Below are 16,781 nucleotides of genomic sequence, written 5' to 3'. Positions count from 1 at the left end.
AAATTAACAAATATTTCCTCCCTAAAAGATGCTCAACAGCATTGAACTGAACCCCCCCCAAAAAACAGGGCATATCTCCCTTAAAAGGGGGGTAGATCACTGCCAGATTTTAATTGTGTGAGTAGATCACAGTCTCTTGGATTTGGACGTCCCTGCTCTGCAGTATAGCCCTCTCAGTGCCTGAGGATCTTCAGGGAATGCTTTGTTCTAAACCATGCTTTTTTGCACTTGTAAGATCAGTAGGGACAAAGCACAAGGCCTTTGCAGTGATACCTACATTATGTAACTTATTTTAAAAGAGAGGTTTTACGGCTGGCCCTATTGCATTTTTTAATGCATAGAGATGTTTTCATTGCACCAAATCATTAAGGATTAGTGAGGTCATTTAAAAATTACTATATTGGCTGCAGCTGAGTTGTTTTATGCTATTTTATTGTTCGAAGATCTTGTGTTTATATTGTGTTTATTCTGTTTTTTACTGGAGGCTTCCTTGGAAGTAGGTAATAAGGAATGTCCAATTAGTAAAAATAAGAGTGCAAAGTAGGAAAGTAGTCCTCTCCAATAAAAAGTCAGTATGCATTAAGATGAATTAATACTCCTGGGTCAAAAAAGTAATATTGGAAGCTTTATATACGAAGAGCAGTACTAACTTAGATTGATATAATAAAAGAAGAATCCTAGACCGTAAATGTAATTATGTAATCTTTTGGAAAAAGTGGAAGCAGATATAAACAGTGAATTGTCAAGATACAAATTGCTTTGTACATTTTCAGTGTGATGAGAAATAAATGGTATACTAGGTTGACTTGTCAATAAAGTGTGATTGGACACTGGTGTGACCTTTTTATGTGTATCCTTTAGTGAAAGCTTCATTTAATGAATTACAGCAGTTTGAAGACAAATCGGCTTGAAGAAATGTTTCCAAATGCAATTAAGATTAAGCTGGTAAAGGTTGATTCCAAATGTGAATGGTAAATATATGATGGCTAGTCCATATTTAGATATGTAAACTGAGTATTTTATAATGCATAGCTTTGTTTTCCTCTTGCCCATGCTCCCAAGAATATTGGAAATGGTTCTGTAGCAGTAGCTATTGAGAAAAAGAGAGTAAAATTTGCTCATAATAGGGCAAGAACTATGTACCCTGCCTTGAGCTCCTTGGAGAAAAGGCTGAGATATAAATGAAATTAAACAAACAAACTGACGAACAAATGGCATTTCTAAATAAACTAACCAAATCTTCCATTACCAAAACCTAAATCAGCTGCAATATACGTATGAATGGGGATGCGGGTGGCGCATGGGGTTGAATCACAGAGCCTAGGGCTTGCCGATCAGAAGGTCAGCGGTTCGAATCCCCGCAACGGGGTGAGCTCCTGTTGCTCAGTCCCTTCTCCTGCCAACCTAACAGTTCGAAAGCACGCAGTGCAAGTAGATAAATAGGTACCGCTCCAGCGGGAAGGTAAACGGCGTTTCCGTGCACTGCTCTGGTTTGCCAGAAGCGGCTTAGTCATGCTAGCCACATGACCTGGAAGCTGTATGCCGGCTCCCTCGGCCAGTAAAGCGAGATGAGAGCCACAACCCCAGAGTCGTCCGTGACTGGACATAGCTGTCAGGGGCCCTTTACCTTTATAAGTATGAATAAGAGATTGGTCTGAGTGCTACTCTTGGATGAGAAATATGTGTTTGTTTCTAACAGCCAAACCAAACACACTTCGAATTGAAGATGGAATAAAGAGCAATATTAACACTTGCAGTCCAGGGAATTCACATTCTAATTTACCTTATTTTTTTGCAAATAATTTGGATTGTACAAACTGAAACACAAGATAATTTAATGTCTCAGATCAATGGTAGACATGGTTTCTAAATCAGTTGAGCTACATTTGATGAAAGTTTAGTCTTACATTATATTTATCTGACTTTGTAGTATCTTTCTCATCAATTGCCTTGACAGATCATAGTCTGGATTTTTTACACAAAAGCATTCAGTAGCCTGCTGTGAGAAGTAACCAGAACTAAATTCCCCATGCATCTACAATGAAAAACACTGGCTGATGTTCTGAGAACAATCCCCAGGAGAAGTGACCAAAGCAGGAAAACTTCACAGATGTATTATAAAAGCCCAGGGAAATTTTGCAGATAAAGCTGATCGTTACATACACCATGGTCTACCTAAAGCTGTAGTACTGTATATTGGAAATAATGGGACAATGGCAACACATAATATAAGCAAGTTCTTAGGGGTTTCATTCTGCCCATGCCCTTAGGTGTACTTGGAAGACCTTTCCAAGTTGGAGCTATGTCCCCAGTTATGAATTGATGCTGTATATATAGTCTCACACATAGGTAACCAGTCTTCAGGCTGCTTGTAGGGAAACTCTTCAGAACTAGTGTTAAGAGCTATGGAAAGGCCATTACTTTACTTCATAGCATCGTGAGCCCCCTTTTCTTCTTTGTTTTACAACTGCTGGCACTGGGACCCTGATGTTTTTGATCACCATCAGAAGAACAGCATTTCCTCAGATATCTTCTGTGAACTGTCACCAGTCCGCTCAAACAGTCCTTATCTTGGCCCAATGGGAACTTCTGCCTCAGGATTCTTCATCCTCTGTATTCTCACTATAGTTTGACATGTTGAAAATGCTGCTGCCTTCCCATTATACCCTGCTCATAGCTTATTGATTTATTTAAATAATTTCTAAATTGCCTCTCTACAGCACAGTCTATTCAGTGCAGCTCACAGTGAAACAATGACGGATAGAAACTATGAAATGATAAATATAAACAAACGATGAAACATTAAAAAGCAGTTGAAACATCAATGAAGGCAAGTCAGAAGAAGGCTCACTCAAATAAAGGTGTCTGTCAAAAAGTCAGGCAGTGCCAGGCACCAAGCAAATCTTCTAGGCAAACCTTTCCATAATCTGAGCACTACAGTTGGGAAACCACCAGAGCGATCTCATACACTCTTGAAGTAGCTTGAAAAAAGAACACTGAAAATCTCTGTAGAAAATCTCTGTAGAAAACCCAGGCAGATTCTTATTGGAGAAGGAGATTTGAAGACATCCCAGCCCCAAGCCAACCTATTGAGCTGAGCCTGAAAATAAATTGCCAGTTACCCATGTTGGTAAATGATCAGAGTAATGTGCTGTGATCTACCCCCTGACAGAATTCTGCCGACTTCATTCTGGACAGCTGAAGTTTCTGGACTGTCTTGAAGGGCAATTCCACGTAGAATGTAGTATACATAATTGAAACTGGAGTTTCTAATTTGGCCAGACTGGCCCAGAAAATAACTGTGGATCTAACATGTCCCCATGCTGGAAACTAGATACTTGTGTACTTCTGAACACTTATTTGGACAACAGTGGTGCATTATTATTATTTTTACTGCTTAAAGGAAATAACCTATTCAGTGCTGTAATCCATTCTTAACAATGCTTTAAATATGAGCATTTTGCCAAATGCCAGCATTTTGCATTGATTGCTTGAGCTGTTTTGGAGGTGCTGGTGCTTTAATGCCCATTAGCATTAATGAGATATTCTTAGCAATGCAAGAACTAAGGCTCCAGTGAGTACACACACACACACACACATACATCTGGAAGTGATGAATTATGGTGTATTATGTAGCAAATATATGGTTGTTTAATGGGCTTATACCTCACACTTGAGAGAGTGTGATATGGTGGGCAGAGTCAGGAGAGCAGGATTCAAAATCCACACTTACTTGTGAAGTTCATTGGTGCCTGTGGGCAAGTCATCCGCTCATTATGTGCATCACAGGATGTTTTTGAGAGTGAGATGCAAACAAACAAAAACACATATCATAGTAGCAAACAATAACAATAACCCCACTACACACAGTTTAAAAGACTGTACATTGTTTAATTAGCCAGAGGCCTAGAGAGAAGAGGCATGTTTTTGCCTGGCACCTAAATATTTGTAATGAAGGCACCTGGCGGGCCTCCCTGAAGCTAACATTCCACAAGTGAGGAGCCACCACAGAAAAGGTCCATTCTCATGTCGCTGCCCTCCTGCCATCTCATGGAGGAGGCACACGAAGAAGGGCCTCAGTTGATGATCACAGGTCTGAGTTGGTTCATATGAGGAAAGGTGGCCCTTGAGGTATTGTGGCCTGAGCCATTTAAGGCTTTATAGGTCAATATCAGCAGTTTGAATTGGGCCCAGAAACTAATTGGCAGCCAGTGCAGTCAGGCCAGGATTGGCATTATATGCTCAAACCATCTTGCCCTGGTAGGCAACCTGGATGTTGAATTCTGCACCGACTGAAGTTTCCAGCAGAGGTTATCGGAGCATAGATGACAGAAGTTAAGCTATCCCTGCCCAGATAGGGGTGCAACTGGGTAGCCAGACGCTATAATTCATGTCCTAATGTATGTTCTGATCAACCCTAAGTTACAAGACCGGAGTTTCAGTTGGCTCACACATATCCAGTCTTCAAATGGTAGGATCTGGGCGAGATTTTTTTATTAAAAAAATAGGGCTTATTACATGTAATCTTGCCTAGAGGTTTCAAAGGAGGGAATAAAAGGTATAATCCTACAAAACTCCATGAGAGAGTGAAGATGCCATATCAGCATCTGTGACCTTCCTGACATAAACAAGTGGAGCCACTTGAGCAATTCTATAGTTGAGTCACCAACACCTCATGATAAACTAGCAAGGGCTACAGATAAGGTTAACAGGACCAATGGGGTGCAATTACTGATCTCCAAGCAGGGATTGTCCACTAGAGTAATAAACACTGTTGTGATTGCCCATTCAGACTGTATTTTTAAAGCAGATATCTGTGATGGGGTGGACAGATTACTGCCAGAAGTGGGCAGGGTAATACCCAGGTATGACCTGATCAACTTTATGCAAAAAGGCTGCCCATCATATGTGAGGCAGTTGTGACATTCTGTACTGCTGGTGGAACTGCGTTTGTGACTTCTGTGGCATTTTGAATTTAATTGTTAGTTCTTTGGTATAGTTAGCACAAAGCGACTTTTAGTTTGTAGTCCCTGCTCAACTACGAACTGCTCTGTTTGTCACTGTTTGTCGACCTTGGACAAGTCATCATCTAACCTACCTCACAGGCTGTTGTGAGATTAAAAATATCACTCTGTATTCCTTTTCTGGAAACCTAGGGTGCATACATAATATTTTTAAACATACAAAGAGAAAAACTTACTGGGAGTGATTACGATTTGAGCACTTAGGGTGGAAATCAGTGTTGTACTATGATTAACGTTCCATCTGTACAAGCATTTCAGCTTGCCAGACAGAAACACCCACACCCACTGTGTGCTGTTTTGGGGGTCTCCTGGCCCCCCTCATCCCACTTTAGGGGTATGTCTTCATTCATGGCTTCCACTGATAGAACTCATTAGGTGAATCCCACCTGTAGGGTTTGCTCTGCCAGTATGCATTAACACCTTTGTGAGTGGATCTGCTAACAATGAATACTGGTGTATCTGAAGAAGTGTGCATGCAGACGAAAGCTCATACCAATAACAAACTTAGTTGGTCTCTAATGTGCTACCGGAAGGATTTTTTTTCTCTCTCTCTCAACTACAACAGACCAACACGGCTACCTACCTGTAATGAATACTGAGGATAGTATAGTAGGCAACTTATTTTCCAGACTCCAGGTCTAACTAAGCAATTAATTGCTAATTGCAGCTGTTGGATAGTCTGAATAGATTTATTGATATAATTCATTTATTGATATAATTCATTTATTGATATAATTCAATAAGCCGTTAATAAACACACTGTTTTCATTTTAGGTAGATGCCGTGGAAGGTGAACCCCGGAGTTTTATCTTTATGAGCGAGGATGCAATGACAAATCCAGACAAACTGATGGTTTTAATTCACGGTAGCGGTGTTGTTCGAGCAGGACAGTGGGCAAGAAGGCTTATTATAAATGAAGATCTGGACAGTGGCACTCAGATTCCATACATTAAAAGAGCTATTGAGGTAGGATATTTATTTGGCCTTTTGAAATATGTTTGTTTTTTATACTCAACAATTTTTCACAATATTATGATATTTTGTTTTCTTAATGTACATCAAACTTGTATATAACTGCCAATTTTCTTTAGATTTCTAAAACTTTTGCATAATAATTCTTTTATTTGAGGAAACAGTTGTTGTTTACTTACATTGAATACTGTTATAGGAACTGCCGTGTGGTCTTTGGAGAAGATAAATCAATCCAAAAATCTTTTTAAAACTACTGACATTTTCAGTTGAATTTCATCAGCTTGAAGTTTTCCTTATCTCCATCTGAAGCACAAATTGTTCTGTCTATTATTACAGGAAGTTGATCCTAGAAGGCATTTGAACTTGTACCCTTACAGAAAGAGATGTTCTATGAAGCATACAAATGGACCTATTAAAATTAGTTGGACTAAGTCAGAGTCTTAACACAAAACATGCTCCAGTGTTTCATAATGCTGTGTGAGCTTTTAACACACCCACAGAGGAATACTCCCATGAAACAAAAAAAGGGAGTGTGACATAGGTAATCTCCCCCACCCCACTGTCTTCCAATGTATCTTGCAGCAGTAATAATGTCCCAAATAAAGTCATGTGGGTTATGTCAGGAGAAAAAACACATTGGAAACATTTTACCCAATATGTTAATTTTTAAATCAAAACTAAGAAACTGACACAGACAGTTTTACAGTAACCTTTCCAGCCCCAGGCAGAATTCTAATGTGTCTTGGTGGGTGATAAAATGTCCCAAAATAAAGCCATCCATGGTGTGTCAGAAGAAGGGACTTACCTGCTTCTGTTCATATTTTGCTTTAAAAAACCACATAGAATTTATTTACTCATTTCTATCCCATTTATTTATTTATAAAATGTATAAAATGCTTAATATGAAAATAAATTTCTTAAGTGCTTTATATAAAACATTATTAGGAAAAAATTAATAGAATTTCATATAAAAATATAACAATTTTTTAAAAGTTGATTAAACATATTTTTTTACAAAAATATGTAAAACTGAGCAGTGCTCAAAAAGAAAAAAATAGTTTAAGAATTAGAAATCAGAGTCCAGGGAATCTTTATGAAGCATTTATAACTGGTTACTATCTCCACCTCCTGAACCACCTGTTGAAAGGCATTCCAAAGGGTGAGTGCTACCACTGAGAGAGCTCATTTCTGTGTTGTCACCAAGTGACAGTCTGCTGGGCATAGAATGACCAGCATGAGATCCTTGAAAGATCTTAAGGTTTGGGTTGGTCTGTACTTGGGAGGTGATCTGCTACATTAACACTGGGATTTTAAAAACCCCCCACACAATTTGTAATGTTCGGTTGTTTTTCTTGGGATTTTTTTTTGGGGGGTGGTTCCTGGGTGCTTTAGTTTGGAAAGAAAACTGTAAATGGTAAAGTGACTGACAGTTGTGCAGGTGATGACAAATTAGACCATATTGTAGAACTACTGAATAAATTTTGCAATGAAAAAGTGGACTCAGGTTGTATTTAAGCTGTGTTTTCCGTTCAAAGGTTAAGCGGTGAATGTCTTCATTTTAAGACTTTCTGATGCTTCTGGTTATGATAAACCATGAGAAAATAAGTTTTTATAAATTCATAAATTACACATCTTTTTCTAGGCTATACTGTTTTGGGTGAAACGTGCCTTCAAATATGGTTCAAAGCCTTGAACAGGGTGGGAAAATGCAGGCCAATTTTCATTTTTACAGAAACTGTTTTAAAAGAGAGTCATTGTTACGGGAATTAGTATTATTGTGAGCTGAACCTAAACAACTTCAGTGGGGTTGAAAATGAAGGTTTCAGAGTTCTGCCATTTTTTCCTCCAAGTAACAAATACTAAAGGTCTGCTTTAGTTAAATTCTAACTTCTTCATCATTCTGATTTCGGGGCAGCCAACATAGTGCCCTCCAGGTGTTGTTGGACTACAATTCCCAATACCTAACCATTGGCTATGCTGGCTGGGGCTGATGGGAGTTGGAGTTCAACAACATCTGGAGGGTCACAGGTTAGCCATTTAAGGTCTAAGCTTTATTCAGCTGCGTAAGGGTCTATTGCTGGATCAGGAAATTTTAAAAGTGCAGAAATGGGGAGAATTGTTTCAGCACTGTTTCTCTCTTTTTAAAAAATATACATTTTTATTAGTTTTTACATATATTTTCCAAACAGAACATCTCATCTCATCTTATACAACATTTTGGCTATTTTAGCCTGAGACTTCCATCAACCATGTCTAATGATTTTCAAACCTCATCTCTTAATCTTACATTTGTTATCCTAACTATTACTTTTTATAATCCATAACTTAAAATCCATTCTCATAAATCTTTTCTGCAATATTTCATACAGTTCTTACAAAACTTCTTGTAGTCCTACAAGCATAGTCTGTTGGTTATAATTGTCTTTCAGATAATTCGTATATTTACTCCAATCTTTCAAGAAATTCTGGTCCTGCTGGTTTCAAATTCTCCCTGTCATCTTATCTGATTCTGCGTAGTCCATCAGTTTCATCTGCTATTCCTCTTTCGTTGGTAGTTCTTCCTGCTTCCATTTCTGTGCCAATAATACTCGTTTCAGCAGTGTTTCTCATTCTCATCCAAAAAGTGTTTAACAGTCCCACCAGGTGAAGGTAAAATTATTCCTATTCTTCTGCAATATACACTCTCTGGTGGGCTAATAGATCCATCTCTAGATTGGATACATGCAAATAAAAGCTCTTAATTCCCCATATGTACATGCATTTCATGTATGTATGGTAGAAGTATTCATTTCAGTGTCTTATCCATAGATTTGGGAAGGGCTTGTGAAAACTTCCCTGCTCTCAGAAAGCCTCATAGGTTTGAAGTACATTTGGCTTCAGAGCCAGGGATTGGTCGTTCTGGTGGATTCTTGAAGAGGTATATCTTATTTAATAATAATCTTTATTGTGGTCCAATGACCCATAACATGGATTCAAAATAAAATACAGATTCATACAGACAACCCCCCAGGAAAGGAAGACCGAAGCGTTATTTGTTTAGTCATGGGTATGTTGATCTTTGATTTGTATGACTACTGAGGGAAACCTTGCCACAGCCATTGTGATATCATTGGACTTATCGTCCAGAAGATATTTGATTTAGTAGGCTTCAGATTGACCCAGCCGATTTGCCAATAGTGGTTTAATCAGTAGTTCCCTAGCTTGTTCATATTGTCCGCAATGCAATAAAATATGCCTCATGCAGTTGACGTACTGAGACATTGTATATCTTATTTGTTGCAACAAGCATTTAGCATGTATTTTCACACTTTGGCTGAGAGTCCAAATCCAAGAACTGCACAATTAGTTCCCTATCCAATAAGGTTTTGTGCCCATGCTTCTCTATTAGTATGTCTCTTAATTTCCTGGTGCTGTATGGGTTGTTGTTGTTGTTTTAACTGAGGGGACTTTTAAAAGTGAGATGTAAGATAAAAAGTAAAAAAACACTTACTTGCATACGCTAGCTCTTGTGCCCGCCTGAAACAACTCTGAATTTTTGTCTTTAAGTTTTATATGATTAAGTTGGTCATGATAACAGCTTAGAAAATATGTTTAATAAAATACTGAATGTAAGAAAAAAAGTCCTTCCTTATCCCAAACATACATATACAAAAATAGGAAATATTGAGAGCATAGACATACAGTGGTACCTTGGTTTAAGAACAGCTTAGTTTATGAACAACTTGGATTAAGAATGCAGCAAACCTGGAAGTAGGTGTTTTGGTTTGTGAACTTTGCCTTGGAATAAGAACATGTTTCTCTTCTTGTTGAGTGTGTTCCATTTGTAAATTGAGTCCCCTGCTGCTATGGGAAAGCATGCCTTGGTTTAAGAAAGCTTTGGTTTAAGAACGGACTTCCAAAACGGATTAAGTTCGTAAACCAAGGTACCACTGTATATGTTTTATAAAAATGTGTGGTAGTTATATATTTATTCGCAATACATAGTGCCTGTTAAAATCTGATTGAATGGATTTATATCCAAATGAATTTTATACAGAAACTTTATAAGTAGGTAATTAGTCATAAATTTGTCTAAGTTCAGTCAAATATTGCTTAAAGAAAATTGAGAGGGAAGGTTAAATGCTTGGAGTAATATTGAATGACAGGCTATATAAGCCCACCCTAGCCCCCATGCCAGCAAAGGAAAACAATGAGATGACAGCTCTAGTGTTTGGAGAGAGGTTGTTAACGACAGCTTATTCCTTTATGATTTCAACTCTTGACAGAAGACAGGTCTGCTTGTTGCATCATGGCAGATGTATCATTACCTTCTGGCCCTGTCATGACTGAATTGGAATAAACCCACTTGCAGTTCTGAAAATCCAATTACTTTGTGGAAGTTTGGGCACTGTTTCTATGATTCATGTGTAGTTGTGTATAAACCTCATCTCAGTGGCTGTTTACTTCTGAATTCTAACAGCGTTCTAAGAATTTTAATTCTGAAGATCACAAAATGAATTAAATGTATGGTGGTGTTTTCTTTGTGTCCTGATAAAGCATTATTATGGTCATATAATATCTGTAGCATTATTTTGTTGCAACTTTCTCCATTAAGCTAGAGAAATTACTATTAAGTCTTGCTAGATATATATGTTTTTTGAAAGGTGCATTTTTCTGTTAACCATTAAGCATTGGAAAATGCCACCTAGTGAATATTTACAGTATTTTATGTTTCTTGTATCTGTTTTTCATTTTGACAATTAAGTGGTATTTTCTGTGGGCTCATATGGATATTAGAATTCAGCATTTTTACCACTTTAACTTGTGGGATACCTCACAGTGACTCTGGAGATTAGACAAGAGAGAGAGGAGGTGTGGATTTATGAAAGTATGTCAAAAGCTTTGGGGTTTGGGTATGATCAGAATTTCAATGGCGGCTGAGATGAGTTTAAATGCTTCGAAGCCATGCATAAAAATCATGTTTAATTTCTGTCATATTGTTCTTTTTTAGTCACTCTGATGTCTTTTTCAAATCTGCTTTTCTCCAGCTTTGTGCTGCCATATCCAAGATCTGTGTCCCTCCCCCGCTTTGTATTTCATTTTAACTGCTGATCCCTTTTCTGTGGTGCTTCTGCCTTTAATATCAGCTGAAGAGGCCTGAATTGCTGAATCAAAGCTGTTTTGGGAGGGATACAGTGTTTAAGATTGTGCAGGGTGAGAATCTCTGGGTAGCAGGTAACACTTCCTGCAGTTATAATCAATGCACTTGACACTTTCAAAGGGAGGAGAAGCCATGACTTGCTCAGGGGTTAAACTTTTTAAATAACCTCCCCAGGGAAAGATGCCGTCAATAAAACATAATAATTAGTTGAAGATTCTTGAGTGGTATTGGTTAAGAATAAAAAGATTAGAGACAGGGAAGGTCTTTACATTTCTTTTGTTTCTTAACCTTTTACTTTAGTTTAAATTTAATGTAGCTCTTAAGAATTAATCTGTTTTTACTGTCTTTTAGCTGCAGAAATCTGTGTATCTTCTTTTTAACAATAAAGTAACTGTCACAACTCATGGTTCTTCCTATAGCCAGTAAACCCACCTCTTTCCCCTTCCTGTATATACAGCAGCATTCAACTAAACAAAATATATAGAATAAATAAAAATTAATTTTTCACTAACAGTCAGTTTTACATATCTACATTTAACATACCCATGCGGATAAAGGTCAAATGGAATCTGTAGCAGTTGAAGGCAAGGGCTTGGAGTCAGGGAAAATAAGAAGCCAAATTTAGGCTGTTTTCATATATTATTTTTGAAATATCTAGTAGCATGTTTAAAATAAAAGATTTACATACTTCTGCATATGGTATGAAGCTTGCGGTTTTCAAATTCAGGAGGTTATTTAAATGCCTCCAAACAGTGTGTGGGAAATACTAAATACTGATAAATAATGTATGAATTGGTTTAGTATGAAAGAGACCTAACCTTCATTAATTATTTATTTAATATTTCCACTTTAAGGAAATGTAAAGAAAAATGAAATCTTGACTGTAGTTTGGGATAGTAACCCATATATGGCTTAGGTGAATATGTAAGCTAAATATTTAATAAATAAAACACTGATTGTTCCTCTTTCGTGGTGCTTTCAAATGGTTCATAAAGAGTTGAGCTTTATTTTGTATACTTTTTAAATGCTTACACAGTTATGAATTTAGAATTTCTCTTACAATTGCCACACACTCTTAATTCCCTTCCATTTTTCATTGATATTTCCATTCTCCAGACTGGATTACCACAGTTTCTCTTTGTGGGGCTGCCTTTGAAGTTGGTCTGGAAGCTGCAGCTAGTGCAAAATACAGCAGATTGACTGCTTACTGGAGCAGGATATTGCTAATGGGCTATGTCAGGGAACTGACATCGGAGCCAGGAGTGGAGGCAAGGCTCCCAAGCGATGCCGGAGAAGGCCCAGCAGGGAGAGAGGGGACTCATCGGCTGGGGAAGGAAATCAGCGTAACACCAGGGATAAAGGGGGGCGGATGGGGGAATCGGAGAGGGGCTCCAGGACTCTTCGCTGGAGACCAGCGGGGAGAGCACAGGTCCTCCGCTACCCACACCCACCCTGCGCAGAAGACTTCCGCGCAGGGAAAGTAGGCGTAGACTTGGCGTCAAAGAACTTCTTTGCTGGAAGAAGTTCAAGAAACGCCCACTGACGGATTCTGCTAGCGACTGAAACAGCCACGAAGTGAAGGGCTGTCCAGCCAGGAAACGGTTTAACCAGGCAACCTCGCCAAGTGTGGCGGCAACTTACGCACGAGCAACCCCATATAACCATTACAGCAATCCATCAGTCCCTGACGTTGCTTGTGCACAGCGGCAGGCAGGCAGCACCATGAGCCAAACCGGAGGAGCCGGCGCCACGGAGCAAGCAGCTAGAGTGCAAAATCTGGTGGAGAGGAACTGAGATTTGGAACAGCATGTGGCTCTCTTGACGGCGCGGCTGGATGAAAGGCGGACTCAGGATGCACAGGTCAGACCCACCCCAGTCGCAAGGAAGGTACCGGGACTGGTACACAAGTTTGGGGGGAAGCCCCAGGACTATAATGCGTTCCGAACGGAAATAGAGTACGCTTTGGAAGTGCAGCATAATGACTTTGCTGATGATGGGGAAAGGGTGGCCTATATTGTCGGGCATCTGCAGGATGGGGCTCGGGAATGGATCAGGCCCCTAATGGCGACGCAAAATGCTGCCTTGAAGGACCTTAGGAAATTCTATCACACGATGGATACAATGTATTGCAGTGAAGTGGAGCAAAATGTGACTCGACAGGAATTGATGGGGTGCAAGCAGGGGAGCCAATCAGTTAGAGACTACTGGTCGCGTTTTGCGATGCTGATCCACCGGCTCGGGTGGGATCTGGACTCGGAACCCATTCAAATGTTGTTTGAGGAGGGGTTATCCCCAACGGTGAAGGACGAGCTTTCCCGCGCGCCCCGCCCGCAGTCGATGGATCAGCTGACCAAGGCTGTGCTTGTGATTGGAGCAAGGCAGGAAGCGCGGGCTCAGGAGAAGCGCGAAGGGAGAGGGGAACGTTGCCATGACTACCGCATTCCTGAAATACCGAGGCAGCCTTCCCAGCCGGCTGAGCCAATGGAAATAGATGGCGCGCGCGAGGTTTCAAACTCCAGTGAAGGTCGCAAGAAGGAGGGAAAGCATTGGAAAACCACCAAGAAGTGTTTTCTCTGCCAACGGCGAGGACATTTTGCCAAGGTCTGCCCTCAAAGAAAGGCATGGCAAGGGATGGTGGGAGCCGCTGGCTGTGAGGAGGAGGGGGGAAAGGAGCAGGCGCAGGGAAACGCCAACGCTTGGCTGCCAACCAGCGGGCACAGCAGCCAGGCCAGCAACCAATAGAAGTGCCCCAGCCAGACCCCCCCAAGGCAGCTATACCAAAGAAGTGGTGCTAGAACTCCCGAATGGGCACCCAGTTAAGGTGAAGGGGCTGCTGGATTCAGGCAGCTCCTGCAATTTCTTCAGCAAAGACTTCTCTCTGGAGCACCAACTGCACCTGCTGCCCCTGGATTTTCCCTTGCAAGTGACCACCATTGATGGCAGAGAACTTTTGGGAGGGGAAGTGACGCACCAGACCCCACCAATGAGAATGAGGGTTTCCAGGCACACGGAGACCATTGCCTTTCACGTAGCCACACTGGCAGGACCCCCAATAATATTAGGGATGAGCTGGCTGGCGCTACATGATCCAGTAGTGGCATGGCATCAGCGGACGGTCATCTTTGGGTCAGCTCACTGCTTGGAACACTGTCTAGGGGGGGGACCCAAGGATGACCGTGGCCAGGGTGGCTGGGATGGCTGTGGAGCCAAAAGGGGAGGTACCACCACAATATGCTGACTTGCAGGAGGTCTTCAGCGAGAAGGAGGCGGATAGACTACCCCCCCATAGGACCTTTGAGTGCCAAATCAACTTACTCCCAGGGGCTCAGCTGCCAGTGGGTAAACTGTATGCCATGTCGGACCGGGAAATGCAGGAGTTGCGGGAATTTATTGACAAGAACCTGAAAAGAGGTTTCATAAGAGAATCAAAGGCGGTGGGGGGCAGTCCAGTGTTCTTTGTGGACAAAAAGGATACTAATCAGCCTAGATTAGTCGTAGATTTTAGGGCCTTGAACCTTGTATCTGAACCCGTGACCTTCCCAATGCCCAGGATTTATGACATTTTAACACGGGTGAGGCAGGGGAAAATATTTGCTAAGCTGGACCTCCGGGGAGCGTACAATTTGATTAGGATGAGGGAGGGGGACGAATGGAAAACCACATACCATTATGCTACTTTGCTGTTTTTCAAAGCCCTTTGTGTAAATCTAAGGAACTGTTAGTTATTGAAGCTGGGGAGGATTTGTTGTTGTTGTGGGGAAAATATTTTAATAATAATAATAAATAAATAATACTATTTTTTTATTTATACCCCGCCCTTCCTGGTTCAAAAACCGCGCTCAGGGCGGCTAACAACAAATTTAAAACACTTTAAGAAGTAAAACAGTCATGCAAAAGTGTTTCCCCACTTCTTTTTTTGCTGCTGTTATATTTTGGGAAGAAAATGGGCTGCAAGTTAAAGCTGCTGGTTCCCTGGAATGTTCCTCAGAGAGAAAGAGAGAGAGATATAATGCAAGAAGATATGGGCTGCAAGTTAAGGAAAGGACGGCCCCCTGGGGCTCCCCTGCACTCAGGTCACCCCAGGGTGCCACAGCACACTGGTTGAAAACCAATATATTAGACAATTTATCAAGAAAAGGTGACAATTTTACACAGGTCACAAGTATCTCTGCATTTGCTAAAGTGAAGAAGAATATAGCATGATGATCTGCCATGGTGTGCTATGTGATGTGGCAAAATGCTTTATAAAGGTTCTGAGGCTGGACTACAGAATATCCAGAAGATAGTCATTTTGTAATTAGTATACTTTTATTATACTCTTTCAAAACTTTACCAGTCAGTTTACCAAGATGTGCTTTTTAACTGTTCAAATGCCAGCCCTAATAGGGGCATATAAATGTATTTATGATTCAATCCAACTGCCAAAGCAAAGTTGATTTTTTTAAAAGCATGTGTCATTATTTAAAATACCTTGCAATTCAACAGGGAGAAGTGCTTGCTAATTCAGACCATTAAATGTATAGTTCAGTAACATTCTTCTGCCTGATAAGCAGCAGAGTATAGTTCTATTACAGAAATTCAAGTGTTTTAATCCTGTCATGAACCGTCCTACCATAAGTAATCAAGGATTAAATTTGGCATGGGGTTCTCGTGCAAAATTATGTGGTTTCATAATCTTTTGAAAATTCATCATTCTTTTGAATAATAATAATATGTCATTTTTGATCATTTTTTTTTAAAAAAAGTTAAATAGTTCTATGAGAACAAACTGTAATTGTTGATAATTGTCTTTTTTCTTGAAATTAACAAATTATAACATCAAAACATTTCCAGTGAGGTATGTAGTAGGTCATTTGCTGCTGCAGGCATTTTCTCTCCCTTCAGGATGTGCTTGTTTAGTTTCTCTCACTTTCTGCCTGTGGCACTGTATAGTGAAATTCAGACATGTTCTTTCCCTCCAAGGAATCTCTAGGGTTGAATATAACTTATACAAAATTAATAAATGGTGTTGCTTTTTCATTATCACCCTTCCAGTGCAATTTGCTATGTGTTCCCTGTTTGGGGAAAAAATATTGTTTAGGTTACATTTCTTATAGGAAAGCAGTGTTTCTACTAAAAAAAAATGACCGTATATGGGGAAAGGGTGGCTAATGGAGTGGATGTCATAACTATGATTGCATATAACTATTTTTGCAGTTGTGTGATGGGGATGGGCAGAGCTACAGTACTAAAAAAGTCACGATGTCTGAACAAAGATATTGAACATGCTGCAAGGCCTTAAACCTAAAAGCATAGTCAGTAGTGAAAATTAGGCTCAAATACGGAACCATAAGGCATGGCATTCTACTACAGCCACCTTCTAACTACAATCACTAAACTACCACAAAAGCACAAACCTATGCACTGAAACTTGTTTGAAACTAAATTTCCTGTTGGCTGTAGCTATCCAACAGAAAGATTTTGTACAAATGAAGAAAGCGACCCCTGTTATCATTTGCAGAACCTTGATTGAAGTTGGGACATGGATCACATCACTGTGTCATGGTTTCTACCAGAAACCCTCAGGAGCTATAGTTTTGAGTTCTGTAACACCTCAGAGAACAAGAATCTCAAGGGTTCCTTGGGGAATGGAGAGCTACCAGTTT

General features: G+C 40.1%; 1 protein-coding gene across 7 annotated transcripts in view; it reads left to right on the top strand.

Annotated features, from left to right (window-relative positions):
• The window catches only part of ARB2A (ARB2 cotranscriptional regulator A), a 207,503-nt gene that overhangs the window by 24,895 nt on the left and 165,827 nt on the right, over positions 1 to 16,781 (top strand). For all 7 annotated transcript variants that reach the window (XM_083577048.1, XM_083577051.1, XM_083577053.1 and 4 more), the window contains one exon: positions 5,799 to 5,990. In XM_083577048.1, the coding sequence (XP_083433174.1) occupies positions 5,799 to 5,990 (192 nt within the window). The remainder of the gene's footprint in view (positions 1 to 5,798; positions 5,991 to 16,781) is intronic.

This window comes from Podarcis filfolensis, assembly GCF_964270895.1.
Source record: "Podarcis filfolensis genome assembly, chromosome: 11".
Taxonomy (NCBI): domain Eukaryota; kingdom Metazoa; phylum Chordata; class Lepidosauria; order Squamata; family Lacertidae; genus Podarcis; species Podarcis filfolensis.
The sequence above is the reverse complement of the archived record's forward strand: the minus strand, read 5'-3'. Positions and strand labels throughout refer to the sequence as shown.